Below are 21,582 nucleotides of genomic sequence, written 5' to 3'. Positions count from 1 at the left end.
TGGCTGTCAGTGAGATGGTGAATACACCTCCACCTTTAGTCCTATTTTCTGTTGTTGCTTGTCCACACCCTGTAGCTTACAATAGATGTCATTAGCCTGGCACACCTGTGATGGGCCCTGAGAGCTGTGATAGCCAACGTCCAGGTGGACTTTGGGAAAGTCCCGTGAGTGTGATGCTGTGAGAGAGTGAAGCAGGGCGTTGCCTCATGATTAGAAATCAGAGCTTTAATTCACTGCAAGTGTACATCAGGCCTTTGGGTGTAAAATGCGTGAGTCTTCCCTCACTGTGCAGCATGTATGTTAGTATGAATTTAAAGAATTTCATTTTACACAGGAAGCTTGTGAGTGCTTTGTCAGTGCTGTAATGATATATTATCCACAGTGACACGTTCTGCCTGTTTTGCAAAGCCTTTAAAAATTGCCTGCATGCCCTGCATACTCTGCCACAGCAGGAGCGATATCATCGAGACGCTTTTCAACGAGCAGATGCACAAGAAAGCTGTTCGCATGTAACAGACGGTGGCTCGACTATCATAAGTGAATCGCAGATCACGTTGTTAAGAGAACAGTGAGTGATTTTCTGCTGCACTACGTCCACAGACGTCTGGTTTTCTTGACGTCAGGAGAAGTCTGAGCGGACCCAGCGCTGCGCACAAGCACAGCAACCACATCGCTCCCAGAGGGAAGGAGAACACACCACAGCCACAGATCGCCATTTAGGTATGTGTGTTTTCTCAGTCACATTTCCACCGAAACGCATCATCAATCGTGTAGTTTGTCTTTGGGTAATAACACTTGTAAAGCTTCTTTTTCTGTGCGCCTCCGTGTCGCATGTCTGCAACCTCCTGATTTAACCCAAAGATGCTGTCTTCCTTTGACTGCCATACCCTTGAGCGCTGCAGCACGGTTCGCACACCCACACCGCCTTTTCTCTCTGTAACCTACTTGCATGATCACACCACGAATATTTTACTAATTCCCAGTATTTCAGTCGTGTTGCACCGGCAAAACCTTTTAATTCCCATTCACCCTGCTTGCCATTCACGCCCTGCAGCCTTAACGCAGAGCAGGTTACCAAATGTTTCTCAGTGGAATAACTTACACTTTCCATTTCTCCTCAGCTCGTGACTTGTATTTGCTTTTGTGCTCTTCCTCAGAGCAACCCTAATTGTTTCAAGCATCAGATGTTAAATATAGCACAGGTCCCCCCAGCTGGTATCTGCCTCTACTGACCATGCGTTTGTTTTTGCGACGGCGCACGGTCCCTTCCTTGCGACTGTCTCTGCTGCACTGTTGTTTGCCCTACTTTCTCTTATTTGTTGCTATTTATTGTTGGCCCGGCCGGTTGTCAGCAAAGTAGGCTGTGGTTGTTGTGGGTTGTAGCTTTTTTGGGGGGGAGTAGTAGTCATATCCTCATCAGTGTGCATGGTTATTTTTGTCTTGATGTATTCATGTTTCTGCTCTTATTCATTTATTATCATTCATAGCATTTTGCTTCAGTGGTGTAGTGGTGGTAGATGATGTGGATGTATTACTAGGAGAAGGAAGAGGGTATACTCTCCTATATATTCCAATGGCTTTTTGGCTGATAGGCACAATAAATGGCCAGAAAAATAGGTGTGTATACCCTCCACTACACCACTGTTTTTCTTAATTATACACAAGTTTTCTCTCTGATTTATCCTGTAATTTGTCATTCATAGCATTGTGCTTCAGTGGTGTAGTGGTGGTAGATGATGTGGATGTATTACTAGGAGAAGAAAGAGGGTATACTCTCCTATATATTCCAATGGCTTTTTGGCTGATGGGCACAATAAATGGCCAGAAAAATAGGTGTGTATACCCTCCACTACACCACTGTTTTTCTTAATTATACACAAGTTTTCTCTCTGATTTATCCTGTAATTTGTCATTCATAGCATTGTGCTTCAGTGGTGTAGTGGTGGTACATGAGGTGGGTATATTAGTAGGAGAAGAAAGAGGGTATACTCTCCTATATATTCTCCAATACATTCCAATGGCTTTTTGGCTGATAGGTCCTGTAAATGGCCAGAAAAATAAGTGTGTATACCCTCCGCTACACCACTGTTTTGCTTAAAGTTTCCTCTCTGATTTATCCTGTAATTTGTCATTCATAGCATTTTGCTTCAGTGGTGTAGTGGTGGTAGATGAGGTGGGTGTATTACTAGGAAAAGAAAGTGGGTTTACCGCCCCATATATTCCAATGGTTTTTTTGGCTGATTGGCACTGTAAATGGCCAGAAAAATAGGTGTGTATAGCCTCCACTACACCACTGTTTTGCTCACCCTTGTATTAATTTTCTCTCTGATTTATCCTCTGTTTTGTCTTTAAAAATTAAGACACTGCAGTACAGTCCAGGCCTACAGCTCCGTTGCCTTCTTTTACTTTGATTTGACATTTCAGCTTATTATCAGCCATCATGCATATAAAAAGAAGCCACCGACTTGTCTTCTTTTCATCGAGCCCAATCAAACCTGCTGCAATAACCAGAGCACTTCATCAGGAAAATCAATGGTTTATTTAATGGCTGAAGGTTTTATGCAACAATCAGTCAGCCAAACTGTAATGGACGTATTAAACTGATACCAAAGCCGGCTATGTCGCAGTCTAAATACTCCTAAGTACATTATACAGTGCAAGAGTGCCCATTGATTGTAGTGTCACATTTCAGGTCTCATCTGTTATTTCCCCACTGTGTGCTGGAATGAAGTTTGCAATGGAGATGGCATCAGAAAGTGGTTAAAATGGCACTACAACATGATACAACACTGTGGTGCCTTTGAGTAAATTGCTCTCTTAAACATGTTTTTTCATTTAAAATAATTTGTGCAATCAGTATATATAAATCATTGAGTGACTGAACACATTCCTCCTGATCAGAGTTTTATCTGGATGTGATTACACACACAGTGGCTCAAAACTCAAAGGTCCAGTGTGTAGGATTTAGAGGGTTTATTGACAGAAATGGAATATGATATAACAAGAATGTTTTCTTTAGTGTGGTATCACCTGATGATAAGAATTGTGTTGTTGTTACCTTAGAGTAGTGGTTCCCAACTGGTGGGCCACAGTCCAAAAGTGGGTGGTGGGTCCATTCTGAATGGACCGCAGGTGACTCAAAAACATGTCGTTTGTAAAAAAAACACACTTTATTTGTAAGTACAGTGAATTTACAGCACAGAGATTTTATTTTGAAGTGCCATTTCCTGCTGTAGAGTGAGTGACTAACGGCCAACTACTTGACAGAGATGGCAAACTAGCTTGATAGCATGGCCAAGCACAAGTATGACGCTGATTATATTAAACTGTGTGGACCTTGAACTCTTGACGAAGGAGAAATCTGGACCCTGTGCCTGAACCAGTTGGGAACCACTGTCTTAGAGTGGGCCATTCACTTCAACGGAGATCACCATGTTCCGCCGCCATGTTTCTAGAGTAGCCCAGAATGGACAAACCTAATACTGGCTCTGGACAGGGTCATTTGCGTTTTTGTGTCGGCCACCATAATTTGCAACCCCTTCATGACGAGTGTCAGAAAAACAAAGATTTTTTCTTTTTTTTTTTACATAAAACAAAAACTTTATTTGGTATTTTAACAAACATGCCATTCAACATGCCAAACAGCATCGGAGAAACACTGATTTGTAACATGAAACTGCTTTATTCAGTATTTATACCAGTTTTAATCACCCGCCCCATTTGTTTCAGAGAGGAAGAGATCTCTGTGAATAATCTGGCGTCCAGTTAAAACCTCCTGAACAATGAACACTAAAGGAAATCTAAACAGGAGAAGTTTCAGCTGGTTGCAGTCTGCAATCCTCACCACTGGATGCCACTAAATCCCCCTCATCTTACACACTGATCCTTTAATTGTGCATGCTCCGAGTCTATTCACTGATTTTTCTTTTTTTTATTCTGTTCTTTTGCCTTATAGCTGTAGTGTGGCGAATCCGATCAGCATTGTAGGATGCCTCTTGGAGAGGATGGAAATGGATGGAAAAAGAAGACATCAGACATCAAAGAACATTATGACTTCAAAGAAGTGCTGGGAACGTAAGTTGTGCTGGTAGTTTAGTGCTGTTGTCAGGGCACTGCACCAGTGGCCCCAGATCCTCAAGGGCCCTAAACACCTCAGCTTGTGTCAGTTAGGAGAGGTGCAATGCTCTTGAATTTTTCAAATATAATTTTACCTCCATCGCAATGGTTCAATTTTCCTCCGTTGTGTGGAGGTGACAGCAGAAGTCTCAGCTGTGAACGCCCCGAAGCCTCAGAAAATGAATCCATCTGCATAGCTAGATACTAAAATAAGTATTCTTACATGTGACTTCAGTGAAGTGACCCACATTAAAAAGGACAGTTCACACCAAAATCAAAAATACACATTTTCCTCTTACCTGTAGAGCTATTTTTTTGGTGTGGGTTGCCGAGCGTTGGAGATATCGGCTGTAGAATATAATGGAACTAGATGGCACTCAGCTTCTTGTGCTCAGAGCACCAAGGAATACATTTGAAAAACTCAACAGCAATGTCACTTTACAAGGTTACTCAAGATGATCCACAGACCTTGTTGTGAGCAGTTTCACGTAGGCACTATTTTCTTTCTACTGAACTACACCTGCCAACCGAATCACTGCGCAGAAGGAAGTGTGTGTCTACTGTTAGCTCACCTAGCATCACTGAGCTAGCTAACATTATAGCTCAGTCGAAGACAACGCCATTAACGTTCGCATCTCATGCTATCAGGAGCACGAGCCTCCATGAGTAGATGCTGTGTGATACAGTTAGCAGGTTTAGTCCAGTAAAAGAAAATAGTTCCTTCACGAAACTGCTTACAAAGGGCTGTGGATTATCTTGAGTAACCAGGTCATGATTTCGAGCACCACAAGCCAAGTGTCATCTAGTTACATTATATTCAAGAGAAGGCAGACATCTCTATGGCTGATATCTCCAACATTCAGCAACTCATTCCAAAACAATGTAGACTAATAAACAGCACTACTGGTAAGAGGAAGGGTGAACTGTCTCTTTAAATGTGAGTTAGTCTAGAGGCCATATCTTGTGTCTCTTTTGTCAAATCTATTCTTTATTATCAGAAATTCTGTCTGACATGGATCACATTGTGTTCAAATCAAATCACCACAAAAACAATTGACAAACAGTGAGCCTGGGGCCAGATTGAGTCTCAGCACACCAGCAGTGTTTGGTTTCCAGAATTTGAGGCAAAATATAACAAAGCTGCCATGCTTGGTCTGCTGTGTGTGTCTTCTAATTGATGGGAACCTGCAGGTATCAGAGTAACATACATAATTCTCAGAGAGTTGGAGAAACTGGGAGGTCAAAGGGGGTCCGTCACTCATTTTCCCCCCATCTGTCCAGGCTGTCAGGGCAGCAGTATGTGAGTCTGGACTCTGGAGCCTCTCAAGAAACTTGACTGACATTTTGGACGTGCCTGTCACTTCTGCCTATTTTGACTCAGACTTGTCTTGTTCTTGGCCGCAGTTGGATGCTGACTCAACTATTTCCCACTCGCCTGGAAGTTTTCAAACATGCAGTTTTTTTTCTTCCCTGGCCAATTTGACTTTCTTCTGAGCTTTGCAAAAACATTTTATATGGATTAAAGTTAAGTTTTATGGATTGACTGGTCCAAGGCAATGCAAAGTAAACAGTATATAATAACAAAAGGAATAACAACTTAACTGAATCTAGTCTTGGAAGCAGCTTGCATATTTATAAGTTCAGTTATTCTTCCTGCCTTGGACATTTTGACATTTGTTAACATGAATACTTCAAATTTAACACTATTTTATCTTGTCAAATCGATATGACTTCAGAGCGGATGGCAGATTCACACTGTGTATTTTATTTTTTACCATGCAACACATATGATCTATATCATAAAGCACGTATTATACATTGCTGATTTAAGCCAGTCCTGCCAGGCCAGTGTAGATACTGTATAGCAATGTGTATAATGTGGAGTGCACATGATACGTAGGCAGTCTGGCCTTTATGTTGGACTTGGTTTTCTCGTTTTGATGAGGGTTGGAAGTCTCCTGAAAGGATACAAAGCTGTTGTTTTCTCTTTGTATGAAAGCAGAAGAATCCCATGTTCCATCCTGCCATTTCTCTAAAAGCTAAGCTGTGGCTCAGAGGGTAGAGCAGGTCACCCTTTAAAGTCAAAGTGTCCTTGAGCACGACTCTGAACCCCAAGTTGCATGGCAGCTACGCCACCACTGGTGTATGAATGTGTGTACTGATGATGACGATGATGCTTTTATTGTCAGATCAAGTCTAAAATTTCCCTTGCATCGGCAGCTCCATTTGGAACATCAAAAGGAGAAACATTTAAGTCAGGAAACAAGGATGCATACATTACAATACAATAAAAACAATATTTAAGACCATTAAATGTGCATGTGATGTGGGATTAAGGTCCATATTTAATTTTAGGACTGACTAATGCACAAACAAGTGCTTCTGTGGGACTCTGTTCAGGACATGATCGAGGTCAGAGACAATGTTGTTGACCAGCCTAAATTATGTTGTTATTTTAGACTGATTCATAGAGTTTCTCCAGGGGCTGACCTACAATCTTTGAGCAGATTTTCATTTTGGGGAGCAGTTTTGATTTTAAAGTGGCACGCAAACACTTGTACCATGTAAAATTAAACACTTAAAATCGCAGAGAGGGGAAAAAAACAAAAGAAGTGTATTACTACTCGCCCCAAAAGATCCAAGGCGGAGGAGAAAATAAATTCTTTGTTTTGTCCTTTAGTAGACAGATTCAGTGTGGTCTTTACAAGATATGGGTAAATGAGAGGCACATTGTAAAGCACTTTGTCTGGTAAGGTAGAAAGGGACTATATAAATATAGTCCATTTTTTTATGTATTGCCCATGAGTTATAAGAAAACAAATAACAACACAAGACCCAAAGATATCTGTAATATTTTAGTCTATATCTGAATATGGAAGAGTCAGCTGCACATTCCTTTGCCTGTGATGACTGACAGGAGGGATGTAAGAGATAGTTGTGTGAACAAAGCAGTACAGGTTACATATTTTTAATAATAGAGCACATTTATGCTCAGGGCAAAAGAAAACCAGTTCCTGCAGCTGCTGCCTATGATTTGTCTAAAAAATGTAAAAGTTCAACTCATCTACATATGTGATGTCTTCTGGTGTCATCCTATGTTACCTGTTGCTCATAGTCTCACATTTACCTTTAAATTTAATACACATTCATTTTGTAATTAACTGCAAAATTAATCTTCAACCAGCGTGAAAAAGGTTGCCTTGCAATGGCAAGGGCTGTGCTCACACGGACCTGTGACTGCACTCTCCAGGGGGACAGGATTGAGCCCAGATGGTCAGGGGGCACCTCTCCACCCCCCCAAACAAAACTAAGTACAAGTGACCTAGCGTACGTCCACCTGGGATGACACGAGTGTGCCATATGGAGTGTGGTTGTTTTCTATCTTCTTGGAATAACACCTGCTTCCCCAGAGAGGCTGCACAGAATCAGATTTTAATGACTGCGCAACTCTGGTTCACGTCCAAAAAAGTGAAATAGCAGTGGGTAGATGATGAGGCTGTCTGGTTATGTCGAGTGCTGTAGGAGGACATCAAATAAGACTCCATCAGTCTCTGTTTCAGAGCCGTGCATGCAGTATTCAGTGCACTTTGACTAGCAGACTGTTTATTTGAGAATTCACGACTGCTGCTAAACGCTGATACCTTCTGTTATGATTCCACTAAGACTCACAGGAACTTAAAACAGTGATTGTAATTTGAAGTAAGATATTAAGGCTTATGTAACAAGGATTGGAAGAGTGAATAGCCAGGATAGCATGTTCCCATCTTTCATTTAAAAAAAAAGAAATACAGGGAGGAAAGAAGCTGTAGTAATATTCTTTCCCTCCTGTCACTGTAGCTGGACCTGGCAGAGGGCAGAATTAATGTGTTGACGGAAAGCTCCTTATGCTTGGAGAGAAGATTACAGAGGAGCTTTATCCAGGAATTCAGTGCGTGAAGTTAATTGATTTATGTTGAAATATCATATTCAGATCCAGCTAATCCTCACAGTTCTACCTCTGTTTGGAGTCCACTTCAGGACAAGCTGTCCTCGAGGTAGGGTTAGCAGATTGAAACAATCCCCCACTCTGCAGTTATCATGTCTGTGCAGGGCTGGGTCGGATTACTCTGAAATGTAGTCAGTTACTGAATATAAAATACATGGCAGTTTTTGTAATTAGTAACTAACTCACTGAAATAAAGACAGTAATCTAATCTGAATACGTCTGGATTATCTACTTAAAAATCAAACATTGAAAATATGGCACGCTTTAGTAAAAAAAAATAATAGACGCAGCTGCAAACATTAATTAGTTGATGTCAGGTATGCTTCGCTAAGTGAGAGAGAACATTGCCTCAAAGTATCTGCTGGTGCCGAACCTTCCATCTTGACTCAATGCGATACTTTTTTCCCCCCAGGTCCGTCGCAAAGTGGGGCACTTGTCTAAGAAACCACTTATGTAAGACATTCTTTTCATGAGTTAAAGGAATACTTAACCTCCAAAATGACTGTTTGTGTATTAGTTACTCACTCTGTGTTACCTTGAATTTCTGAAGAAAACTTTGTTTTTCTCGCATGCCTCCACGGAGTACAGAAAATCCAAAAGTGAATCCAGTCTTATGCTCAATACTTCCCGAATACGTGTGAGAGTTTGTAAATGGATGTTTAGATTTTTACTGTTGTTGAACATAGTCCCCAATGACTTTGATTCATGAAAAATATTTGCCTTTTATGGATTCTCCATTCACCATGGAGGCATGTGGGGAAAAAAGTCTTCTTCACAAATTCAACATAACACGCAGTGAGTAATTGATATACACGAAATCATCATATTTTAGAGACATGATAAAAATGTTTTCAAGTGATCAACAATGTAACTAGAATCAAATTACACATTTTCTCAAACGTAATCTGGGCTTAATTTAGTTTTAACCCGTTACTACCCAGCCCTGTCTGTCACCCTTTGGTCACACATGTTTTGGCTTTTTTTCCCTCACTAACACTTTTCTCCTTTAACGATGTCATTTACAGTTGAAGTATATAGCTCTGATATAAAACTATAGCCTACTTATGAGGCCTCTTGACTTGTTTGGAGTTGTTATGCTGTCTTTCAGAGTCAATATGGAGCCATAACTCTGTTGCTTTTTGTGTCAAATAAGGATGTTAAACACTTTATGAGGTTCCAGCTGACTCGGGTTTTCTTAACTGTGATCTGGACGCCGTCTCCACCCAGTGAGTCTTTGTTAAAGTTTGTAGATGGAAGGAGAGAGTAAAGCAGCTCACTCATCACTGTAGCTCTTATGGGTTATTGTTGTAATCAGTGTAATTACAAGGAATGTTAGCCTCTGTACCAACTCTGATTTGTCTGTTACAGTTTGATTGAATGTCCCATGAATATTCTTAGAGGTTGTAACTTTTGTCCATAGATTAATGTGTTTGTGTTTGGAATAAGATTTTGGGGCAAGACTTAGAGGAGTGTTGATACTGATGCATAAACATTAATTGAGTTTACGAGTCCTGTGGACGGAGACATCCCCGCAAGCTGGCAGCTTGTCTGACGGAAATGAAGAGCATGGGGCCTGTTAGCAAAATCATTGCAGACCACAACACAGCGGTAAAAACAGATTTAAACATCCACAGCAGAGTAATTCTTAGGCGTATTGCCGACGCTTAATTCTCCTATCAGAGCTCCCCATCACAGAACTACTCACCAAGCAAAACAGATGATATGGTACTGAGCGGTGTTGTTGAATAAAACACAGAGAATATGGTCGGCGTTTGTGAATTCCATTGAACTTTAATTGAAAATTCAAAGATAGATATTAGGCATATGACAGATGGATGATTGTTGTTCCTGGAAACAAAGCATAACAATAGTGCCTTAAAAGAGAAACACAGATATAAGAAGTAAGATCTGGGGGAGGTCAGTTTTCAGAACTACTCATGCAGTCCAGGTGGATAATGTGTGGGAGCATAAACACTGTGACTATGCAGTACTAAACATCGTTTGAAAGCACTCATGCTGGTTGTTTATAGAGAAGAGCAGAGGAGTTAAGAGGTTTGACCTACACATGACTTTAGTGGAGTAAATGGAAAACATAGAGTTGTACAATTGTTAGTGAATGGTCTGGTCTCCGAGCTGTGTTGATATGAATACATCAAGTTATTTTTCATAATGACGCCAACCTAAGAATGAATCTGGCGATTGTTTGGAGTGGGATTATTCTGTATGTCCGCTTTTATCCACTCTTCTCTTTCTGTCTCTTTCTCTCTCACACACACACACTGACAAGCACACACACAATATGGATTAGGCTAAAAAGAGAAAGCTTTTTTGGGAACTTGGAGGCATGTTGGGCTTGAAGGTAGCGCTTGCATCAGGTGTGATCGATAGACTGATGGATGCACGGAGCTGTCTGCAACAGGTCCAAGGGGCCTGACTCTGCCTGATTGATGGTGTATCTTTAGAACAGAAAAAGAACAGTATAAATAATATTTGCCAGTAGAGCAAACATCCATCATTTTGAGGGCAACAGAATTTAATTACATCCCACTCTTGATCCTGTTTGTGCAACTAGTCCAGGAAGCAGTCGCACCAGGTGTCCAGAAGTCCAAAGTTTGCCAAGTTGTGAAGTGTTTACCAAGTGGACACTAACACATACCTAAATTAAGATGGGTTGCAATACACAAATTACTTCTAATGTCAAGATTAGTTGTCACTAATATATACACTCAATTGCCAGGTGTGACTGTTGAGTAGCAACCGGAGCCAACTGACGAAACTGACGTTAGCTTGCTACTGTCTGACCTGTTGAGAGCATAGACTGTTTAATAAAGATGAATAACATGACAGCCCTCCAAAAGTGAAGCCAAAAAGACTCAATGGCCCCTGGTGGCTGGCTGTACTTGAGGTCATAAACCCCACCCCCTCCATGTTAGGGGATGGGACATGGGCCAAACTGAGACCAAAGTAGGGGAGTGTTGCCTTAAATGTAACGTAGTACAGCTGTGGCACGGTTACACGCAGGTTTTCTTTTGCTATGTAAATGCCATCATGACATCATCATGTAGGCATGTGGCCAGTACACGCAACAACCTCCAAGGCTGAAAAATGAAGCCAAAATCTGCAGTTCATCGAATGACCACTTGGGGCTGGCTCCAAAGCAGAGTCAATCCCCATAGACTCCCATGTTAAAATGCCCAACTTTACAGTAGAGATAAACACGTTTACAGCCTGATACAAAAGACAGTTTTGGTCTCTGTAACATTCATGACAACTGTACAGGGGGACAAATTCTTTTCTAACTCACCCATTTACATGTTATTAACACATACGTAAGGGTGGGGCTGCTTGAGTGACACTCTGTGAGTCAGATCCACCCCTTGCTCCTCCAAAGCTTCACTCTCTTGTCCAAATATGGTAACTTCTGGTTTCAAAAAATCAAGATGGCAACGGCTGAGATGCCGAACTCGCCCACAAACCAATGGGTGACTATATACAGTGTGTGACTTATATACAGTATGTGGGCCGGTACAGTAGTAAACATCCCTGAGAAATATCAATAGGATTCACTCTGCAGGGAATGTTGGCAGGAACACCAGTTTTACACAAACTAAATAAAGATAAGATCCAGGGGTGTTTTTCAAATATTGTATATTGTGGAGCTGAACTGTTCTTCCTCAGTTAGCATAGTCTTCACGTCATGCATGCTGGGTGCGTCCTGGGGCTCATTTGTAACATATGTTACATTTGTAACAGCCTAGATTTGCAAGCACAGCTTGATTACATAACTTGTGTATGCAATATTGTATTTATAACTTGTATGTCTGCTTTTCGCCAATAAAACTTGCAAATATAAATGGACTATGTGGCCACAGCACAGACTGTAAAGCTCAGTGATTTGGATTATTGCTACATTTTTGACCCTTCAGGGGTCAGTGGCAAATCACATGGGCCTTTCCAAACTGCAGCACTCTGTGGTCAGTCAGATGTCATTCAATTATATTCTAAATCAGATAAGGGTTATATAGTGTTTATCTAACTTCCAACAGTCAAATTCACTATCTGTGTAGGTGTTATTTGCATACTTACCAACGAGGAAGGATGTGAATGCACCAGCTGCTGTGTCCAGTAAGTTTTAATATCATTGTTTTAGGCATTAGCTGATCACATCATTGGTATGAAAACAACTTAAAACAGTTGCTTGACTTAAGTATTGTTATATAACGATGAAAACTACCTGCTTAACGCCACTTTTTACAACAGAATTACAACTGAAGCTTCCACTTTTGGTTTATTCCTCACGACTTGTTTTCTCTATCAAAAAAATTTAAGTTATCTTTGATAGCAAACACACGTAGGTTGTTTACCTAAAAGTATTACGCACATTGGTAACAAAATCTCCTTCTTCATATATAGTCATTTGTTTAGAGTAAAAAATAAAATAAATAATTTGGAACATGGTCGACACATCTGACAGGACACCTGGGTAGGTTTTAAATTACAATTCACAAAAACAATACAATATACAGTACCTAAAATTACAAAATGCCATGTTATAACATTTTGATAACGCCAGCTAAGTTAGCATAATAAGGTATTTCTTTCCCAGTGCACAGCTGAAACACACATATTTCTTCCCATTACATACACAAATAAAAAATGACATGCACATATTTACTAAGTAAGAAGTTTAATATATCATTTGCTGCCTTAAAAACTCTAAGTTTTGGAATTTGTGTGATGCTACATTGACTTCCTGTTTAGATAGCTGATTGCTTTTGATTGGACGGCGCTAGCAGTCGATGTACACATTACTTAAGTCTTGACTTGTTCAGACGTTTGTTGTGTTTTAATGGTGCAGCTTAATTTAAGACATGGCAGAGGGCAATATACTTATCATAATGAAAGCACTGAGAGATGCTGACAGCGATATGAGAATGTGTGAATCAATATTTTCCCATATGGACAGCTGGGATTGCAAGGCGTGTGTGTGTGTGTGTGTGTGTGTGTGTGTGTGTGTGTGTGTGTGTGTGTGTGTGTGTGTGGCAGACAGAGGCTCATGCTGTGGTGTTCATGTTGTGCTGATGGCTTTGGGGCAGACACCATCTATCTATCTATCTATCTATCTATCATCCATCTCCCAGTTTTTTCTGTCCATCTCAAAATTGTCTAAAAATAAGCTGTGACAGTCTTGTTTGTGTACACAAAAACAGCCGAGCGTCAGCTATGAGTCTTGGGGCCAGTGACTCATATCAAACTTATTTATTTGAATTTGTTAACAGCGACCTAATGTGCACGCCAGGATTATTTATTGGCATAAACTGGATGAAATGATGTGTCACGTTTTCACTGGTCTGTTGCCGTTTTAATTTGACTTACACATCAGCTGTTAACAGCCATAGTAGCTTCCTCTCTTCCTCTGTCTGCTGTTCCTCTTCTCCAAACCTCCTGAGAGCCCACCCCTACTACGTCTCCAAGTAGAAATTAGCAACTGGATGCTTAATTACAATGTGTCTCACGGCAACAGTAGAGAAGTGTGTGCAAGCATTTCTTCTTTTTAGGAGTAGCACGGATCGGGTCACACGCAGTGTAAATGTAATCAGATATTTATTTTAGAACAGTTCTGTCAATGCAAGTGGTCACAATGGATACAATTACAGATATTGTTGTTGTACTGATACTGTTGTTACTGTCATCTTTGGATCCTGTCAAATTGAAAAAGGCATTATTAAGTTGTGTGTTGTAAGGGTCTGTCACATTAAGAAAACAATGTCCTGGTTGGCTGTATTTTGAGGACTGCATTGCTCTCATTGCACCATATTCAAAGTACCCTCATGCAAAGCTTCATATGATATCTTATGGAAATGCATACAACAGTTCATATAATATCGAATTTGCGCCCCACAAAGGATTTTACCTATGTAGCGTGAAGTTACGTATGTATGTAAAGGCCCGTTTCCACTGAAGAAGTTCCTGGTACTATTTGGGGTGCAGGAACTGTACAGGAACGTCCTCTTGCTCGGCCCTCTCAACTGCCGTGTCTCCACTGAGAGGGCGGAGTAGGAGGAAGGTTCCTGTAAAGTTAGCGGGCTCTGGATGTGACGTAATCGTTGCGCGACCTGCTGAGTTTTAAAAATGCCGGCTATTTTGTCGCTTTCTGTTGACGTCACATCCCGCCTTGAGTATATCCAGTCAGCACCAAGTAAACCCCAAGCCCCACCAAGGAGTTTTTCGGGGCCGTTCTGAGTACCCTACTCCGAGGCAGGGACTTGTTTAGCCCCTGTAAAAGTTCTGGAACTCTGTCCTTCGGGGGTGGTTCCTGCGGTGGAAACACGCACCAACGGCCCCGGCCCCGTAAAATTACCCCGAAGTTCCTGTGGTGGAAACGGGCCTTAAGTTAGGTGTAAGGTTGTTACAGCTGGCCCCAGTGCACTCTAGTTTCTATTTGTGCGCCTAAACTAGTGACCGTGTAATCTTATCGTCTCGTCACTCGTACATATTACCCAGAAACAATCACTGCATATACGTATATGACAAAAATACCAAAGAAAATAAGGAATTATTCATTTAATTGAATCGTTTTTTACAGCTTATTTATAGTTCATGTAGAATAAAAATATGTTTTATGACATATTTAGTTATAGATCAGTGACTGTTTTACAAACAACAAAAGAAAACCACGATAGGGATGGGTTCGCCTTTTCAAAGGCATAAAATGGCACTGTTGTGGCAACTTTTAGCCGATCTGCTTGGGAGTCAGCAAACAAGACTGAATAGCTTCATGCATGAGAGTTTATTCTCTATAGAGAAGGCACAACCTCAGGCTCAGAGCTCAGGGGTCGTGCCCAGAACAGTGAATACAGGGCATCGTTATACCTACACTCAGACGATAAGATGATGAGAAATCAGTTGTAGCTTTCTTGGGCTTTCTTGATTTTACTATGTTCTCTTGATTACATCAGAGGAGCATACTGTACCTGTTGCTATCTAGTATTTAACATGTTAGGTAATCAGCTGTATCTGGTAAACAGTCAATGGACTGTCTTTGAGGGCGAGATGATAGTGAATGTTAATTTCTTGATAATGTCAAGTAACAATAGATGTTTACCAAAGGGGAATGCAAAGGTCACACACTTACAGACACATGGGAAGAATGAAACAATATAAGCATATGCATGAAGAAAACAAAATTTCCACCACAAAATTTCCACTCAGGTTTGTTGCTAAATGCTTTGAATATAATATGGAACCTAAAATAATCATTAGTTGCAGCTATGGCCAGAAACAGACACATATGAATGTTCTTGTCAGTCGCCATATTTCAGGCCCTACCTGTCTCCCTTTCTTGACCCATCGACGCTTCTATTTCAAACAGCCAATAAGACTAAATAGATTCTTACAGCGGTTTCACACTCTTGACCCTCTGAGGAAACCCTGTCTGCACATGCTGCAGATTTAAAAGCATTAAAATGCTTTTATGGGTCGATAAGAATTGGAGCTTTATGCGATTTTGCTTTGAATTATTTTAAGCACTATTTAAAAAATGAAACCGGAGATGTGTGTGAGAATCATCTCTGCTCGCGTGCATCAGCTTCACTATGCAAACGTTTCTGCTGCGCTGGTTCGTTGAGCACAAGATGGCCATGGTACAGAGCCATCTAAAGGATTACCACACATCCACACTGAGCATTTATTATGACATGAAGATGGGAAAAAGAGAACTGAGAGACGGTCAGGGCTACACAGTAAATCCTCCTGCTCTGTAATTAAATGTTAATAACTATAAAAACCAGAGTAAACAGAGAGTGAGAGGTTTGCCTCCGTAATGTGTTCATGTCCGCATCCTTTTATTTAAGGTTTAAAGGGACAGTTCACCCCCAAATCAAAATTGCATATTTTTCCTCTTAGCTTGAGTGCTATTTATTAGTCGAGATTGTTTTGGTGTGAGTTGCCGAGTGTTGGAGATATTAGCCATAGAGATGTCTGCCTTCTCTCACATATAATGGAACCAAATGGCACTCGGACCTTGTTGTGAGCATTTTCCTCTAGGAACTATTTTCCTACTAACATATCACCGCATAGAAGGAAAAGTGCTTCTTTTTTTTTTTAAGCCCACACATTGACAAAAGTACGTTAGACAAAATAGATGAGAAGAGTGGGACATGTAAGTATATGAAACCAACTGATTTCACATCCCATGTTGAGTTTAATTCACCGACAGAAATGTCCAAATTAACACAACAAAATGAGACATGTACATGAACAGAAAGGCACATCTAGCAAAAAAAGTATAGCAAAATTATAATTATCATTAATGTGAATTTACAAGTTTCAATACTCAATACATGTCCATGTCAACATCAGCTATTTATAATATAGTCCCATCTCAATATTAACAGCTGTTTACCATCTCAGTAATTGTGAAAATTATGTTTTCTTGGGACGTTTCCTCACACTTTCATTCTTATACTCATATAAACAACATGTTCCTTAAATATATTACAAGCTATCTACATTTGATAACAAAACACAATAAAGATAGTAGCAAGAATCTGTAGCCCTTTTTAAACAGCAAATTTGCAGGAAAGCCCAATCAGTCTTCTTTCAGCATTGGCAGTATAAAAACAAAATCGAGGAGTGCAGCAAAATGCCGCCTACCCACTTTTGTTTATACAGATTGTGCCTTTTTCGGGGCAATGGGGGGCGTGAGCAAGTAACAAAACGTGTAGCTCAGCATGTGACATAAACAGTGACATGGGAGGGAAGCCACAGCTAGTCAGTCCTTCGGCAGTTCTCTCGGAAGTCAGCCCGTCCTTCACCATCCCCGTCATCTGACAGTTAATGGCCTCTTCGTTTGCGAGGGCAGGAGGGCGCGCAATTCCTTGTCTCCCCAGGTGCTCATCTTTACAGTGTCTGCCAGGTTTGCGTTTCCCTCTTGCTTCTAGCTGCTCACTAATTCCTGCTATCAGCTGTTTCCTGTTTATCCTCCGCCAGTGGGTCGCACATGCGGCGTCATCAACAGCTCCTCCCACAAGTCTTCAACAGCCCCTCCCGTTGCGGAAGGCCACCTCGGTTTGTTTAAACTTAAAGGGTTCCGCCAATATGACTACCCTACAAGGCGGAAAATTGGGCACCTCGGATCAACTCGCCAATCTGGCTCTGTGTGTCTAAACGCTCGCAGCTTGCCGGCAAAAGGGCCCAACATTCGCGGAAAATCTGGCAGTGTAAAAGGGGCTTGTGATTCCCTCAGGCGATATAGGTCTTGATCTTCTGTAATATGGTTCCACAGCAGATTAGACACTTGATAAACGACTCTGAATACTCCATACAAGTGACCAGATGACCACATGGAATAAAGACAATACAGATATCTCTGTCCATGCATATTTTGCACTGTTTCTCCCTCTGCAGCTGCCGTACTTTATCCAGTGGGTCCTCATATTACATCAGCATCACGGTCTGGTGCCTTGTTAAGACAATCCTCCATAATTGCTTCCATGGTGGAGCAGCCTGAGCCTGTCCTACTGATTTTCCACAAGAGGGTCCTTTTCCCCCACACTGGGCTCTAGTTGAGAGACAGTTTTTAGGAGGCCACAAAAATATCTGCTAACTGGTCTTTATTCAGCGTGGGAACCAACCACGAGCACAACTTCGCAATAGAAAGATATCAAGAATTAAAAAGTGAACATTGCATGAAAATCCCTGAATATTCTGTGTCATCATCAATACCTTCTTCTTTTCCACCACACTGGGCTCAAGAACCTTTTCTATGGCCTTCTGAGCCATGGAAGACCACAGCACCGCATTTCCATATCCTGAAAATCCGTTCTGATGACGAAGGGAACGTGCACCTATCGCTAGCTCACCAAGCATCACTGTCATGTTACAGCTCAGCCAAGGAGGACGCCATTAATGTGACTCTCGTCTATGAGTAGATGCACGCTGCTTTCTGTAAAAAAAATATTTTTTGGGCACTTTGAGCACCACAAGCACAGTGTGTTCTCGTTCCATTATATTTGAGAGAAGGCAGACATCTCTACAGCCGATATCTCCAACACTCTGCAACTCACGGCAAAACAATCTAGACTGATAAACAGAAGTACATATCATTATTTTGGGGTGAACTGCTCCTTTAAGGTTGGTTAAGCGCAGTTAAGATTAGATCTCCTCGTGTGCTCCGCAGCATGACGGATGACAAAGAAGAGGGAATATTTACTAACACATGAACACTGACCTTCCATGTTGTATTGCATGACGGTGCTGTTTCACACACATGTGAAGGATCCCTGTGGTTGCACAGAACAGTGTTTGTGCGTTCAAGCCTCCTCCTGAGCTCCCGCCCACGCTTCTGTGGGGAGACTGTGTAAATACACACCATTCTCCCTCTCACCATCACCATAATCCATAATGCAGTCTCGTCTCCCGCGGTAACAGCCACACCACATTTACTTTATCTATTATTGAGCAGATTAAAAATAGTTTCTTTTTTTAAAAATCAAGTGATATGACTATAAATGTCTGCGTGCGACTGTTGCTTCACCTCCTGAGCATTTCCTCGCCCCCCCCCAAAACTCTCGTTAATGTCACCATTTTGAATTATTCATCTAAACACCACTCGCACACACACACACACACAGATGGCTGGATGGAGGGTATTTGGAGATCTTTTTTAAAAAGCTTGTGCTGAGCTGAAAGACAGTTTTTAGGAGGCCACAAAAAATATCTGCTAACTGGACTTTATTCAGCGTGGGAACCAACCACGAACACAGCTCTGCAATGAAAAGATATCAGGAACTAGAAAGTGAAAATTGCCTGAAAAGCCTTGAATATTCTGTCTCATCATTAGTGCCTTCTTTTGTGTAACACTTGCAGTACATTATGGCCTGTAGCCAACGAAGAATGAATCCTACCTAGCGTCTTTCACCCTACCCTCCCACACGTTTCTCTTTCTTTCTCTAACGTGTTACATGTGTGCTTCTGTTTTAGGGGAGCTTTCTCAGAGGTGGTTCTAGCAGAGGAGAAAAGGACCCAGAGGCTGGTGGCCATCAAGTGCATCCCCAAGAAAGCATTGGAAGGCAAAGAGAACAACATCGAAAATGAGATCGCAGTACTACACAGGTGAGGTCACTGAAGTTCCTCGAGATGATGCGGCAGCTGATGCTGCTGCGTGTCCAGCGGGGGGAATTAGTCAATGCAGCCTCATCTTCCAGCGATGCATGTGCAGATGCAGAATGTATGCAAGGGGTCAATTGAATGGGTGACTAAATGCATGGTGTCAGTAGAAACAGTAGGATTGTGCACCGGAAATGTCAAGAGTAAAGAAGATAGACCTATTTTTAGTGTCCCTGTTGCCAGGGCAACAGCACACAGAGGCGGAGATGGTGTGGAGTTCCCCGCAGCAGTGTATTGAAGAAAGAGAAAGAGACATAGAGGGTGGAGAAGTGGAGATGGGGGTAGGGTATGATAGAAGGAGAGCGATACAGCAGAACGGGAGGAGCCGAGTTTGGCTAAATACCTAAAGTTAAATAAATAAAAGAGTCGTGAGACATGGAGAAAGTGGATCTGAAAAAAACACAAAGGGAGTCTCTGTTTCCACTAAAAGTCACATCTCAGCTGTTGATGTGTTCAGCGATGGTGTGTGTTCATATGCTCTCAACTTAACTTGAGAGCCAAGAGAGATGCTTGACTGTCTGTTCGCTGGTTCACAATAACAAACCATCCAATTCTATTTGTGTGTGTGTGTGTGTGTGTGTGTGTGTGTGTGTAGTATCTGTTATAGTTATTCTGTCAAGCCCTAAAATCTCCAAAGCTGTTCTCTGTTACTGGTTCCAGCTGCAGACACTGGTCATTGTCATTCTTAGCAAGAGGTAGTTACTGAATCTGAAGCTTCTCTGTGTTTTATCTGAGAGGCTTTTACAGGTTGTATTTAATGAGAAGAGGGCAAACACTGCAGGTTTGATCCTAATTAACTGTAGGGCCTTCCATATCGAAGAGAGAGCAGGCCACTCTAAATGTGAATTACGCAGCAAGAATGCCATCTGGTGACCAAATGACAGTAAGCATGAGAGGAATTTGGCTCAATTGAAAATGCAACGTATTCTATGTGATGATTTCTGTCCATTTATCTTCCTCAGAATCAAGCACCCCAACATTGTTACACTGGAGGACATCTTTGAAAGTACATCCCACCTATATCTCGTCATGCAGCTGTGAGTTTTCCTTCCTCTCTGTCTTACACAATTATATGACAGTGGGAGTGCATTTAGCCATGCACGCAGATGGCACTGGGGACGGGGGGGACATGTCCCCCACAGATTTATAGTGACCCCGATCCACCCCCCCCACTGCCCCCCCCACACATAGGTAAAAAAGAGGATCAATGTTCCGTTAGTTAGGCTAACTTACATTGCAGCACAAAGTTGAAATGGCATCGGCAGTAGCCTTGCCAGTGATCAATCCACATTACACCGATTCAAGAAGGGGAAGGGCTGGAGCAGATCCTTGCTGAGTTGGGAAAGCAAGGTGTTCAATTTTCCACATAATTCTAGTAGGGGTGTAACAGTACACAAAAATCTCGGTCCGGTACGTACCTCGGTACACAAGTCACGGTTCGGTTTTTTTCGGTACAGTAATGAAAAAAGTAGACAACTATTAAATATCTTTTACTTATTGGTAACCTTATTAAAACATACCACCACAGCAGATAACTCTTTTTACACAATTTTTGAATGAAACAAATATATATAAGATCCTGCTTTTTCACATTCTTTGAATGAAAATAGAAATATAAAAGTGAAAAATAAAATCCTGCTGTTTTTTTAACACATTTTTTGAATGAAAAATATAAATATACATTTCTGCTTTAACAGTTTTACTCAATTAAAATAAAAAGTATAGTGCAGCTGGTCAGCTTTAAAGCCTGCTCAGATTCAGTTTTACTAGGAACTTACTTAGCTTTCCCACTTTGTTAAAGTGCAGTAAACAAAACATGCTTATATCTAAAGTGCAGCTTAAACAACGCTCCAATGACGTTGATTATTTCTTTATCGCGATGGTCAGGGAAACGCTCTTTCTTTTTAAATGACGACGATATCGTTGTTTGCACCAGATTGCTTTTTCTAGTCGTGCCGGTTAACGTTCAAACTCGGGTGGTGTCGCTTTAGATGCGTTAGCATGTTAGACGTGTTTCCAAGTACATACCCGACCGCTGTTCTGCAGTGTCGGCACACTGCTTTTGTCTTGTCCACTTGTTTATTTCCATCTTCGTATTTTACCCTGAAACCAAAGTGTTCCCAAACAGAGGACTTAAGGTTTGCGGGTGGGTCTTCAGGTTCGTCAGGCTCACTTGCCATGTTGTCAAAATGCGAGAATGCGCTGCACAAAGTGAAAACGGAGATTTACGGTCGGACTCGGTCCGTCACTCAATTATGTCCATCGGGGAACTAGATATTTTAAATGGTTCGGCTCGCAAAAACGGAATTAAA

The 21,582-nt window shown here is 41.4% G+C and overlaps 1 protein-coding gene and 1 long non-coding RNA gene across 2 annotated transcripts in view; one reads left to right on the top strand and one right to left on the bottom strand.

Annotated features, from left to right (window-relative positions):
- Positions 1–417: 417 nt before the first annotated feature.
- Positions 418–21,582, top strand: part of camk1a (calcium/calmodulin-dependent protein kinase Ia) — a 30,429-nt gene continuing 9,264 nt past the window's right edge. The window contains exons 1-4 of the mRNA XM_050039295.1: positions 418–720; positions 3,956–4,074; positions 19,085–19,216; positions 20,233–20,307. Coding sequence (XP_049895252.1) covers positions 3,989–4,074; positions 19,085–19,216; positions 20,233–20,307 — 293 coding nt within the window. The 5' untranslated portion in view covers positions 418–720; positions 3,956–3,988. The remainder of the gene's footprint in view (positions 721–3,955; positions 4,075–19,084; positions 19,217–20,232; positions 20,308–21,582) is intronic.
- LOC126386741 (uncharacterized) lies at positions 10,193–21,561 on the bottom strand. The gene is made up of 3 exons (XR_007569530.1): positions 21,299–21,561; positions 20,504–20,602; positions 10,193–10,557 (listed from the first exon to the last, which is right to left on the bottom strand). It is a non-coding gene; the product is annotated as an uncharacterized LOC126386741 (long non-coding RNA).

This window comes from Epinephelus moara, chromosome 24 (genome assembly GCF_006386435.1).
Source record: "Epinephelus moara isolate mb chromosome 24, YSFRI_EMoa_1.0, whole genome shotgun sequence".
Lineage (NCBI taxonomy): Eukaryota > Metazoa > Chordata > Actinopteri > Perciformes > Serranidae > Epinephelus > Epinephelus moara.
Note: the sequence above shows the minus strand (reverse complement) of the source record. Positions and strands in the feature narration are given on the sequence as shown.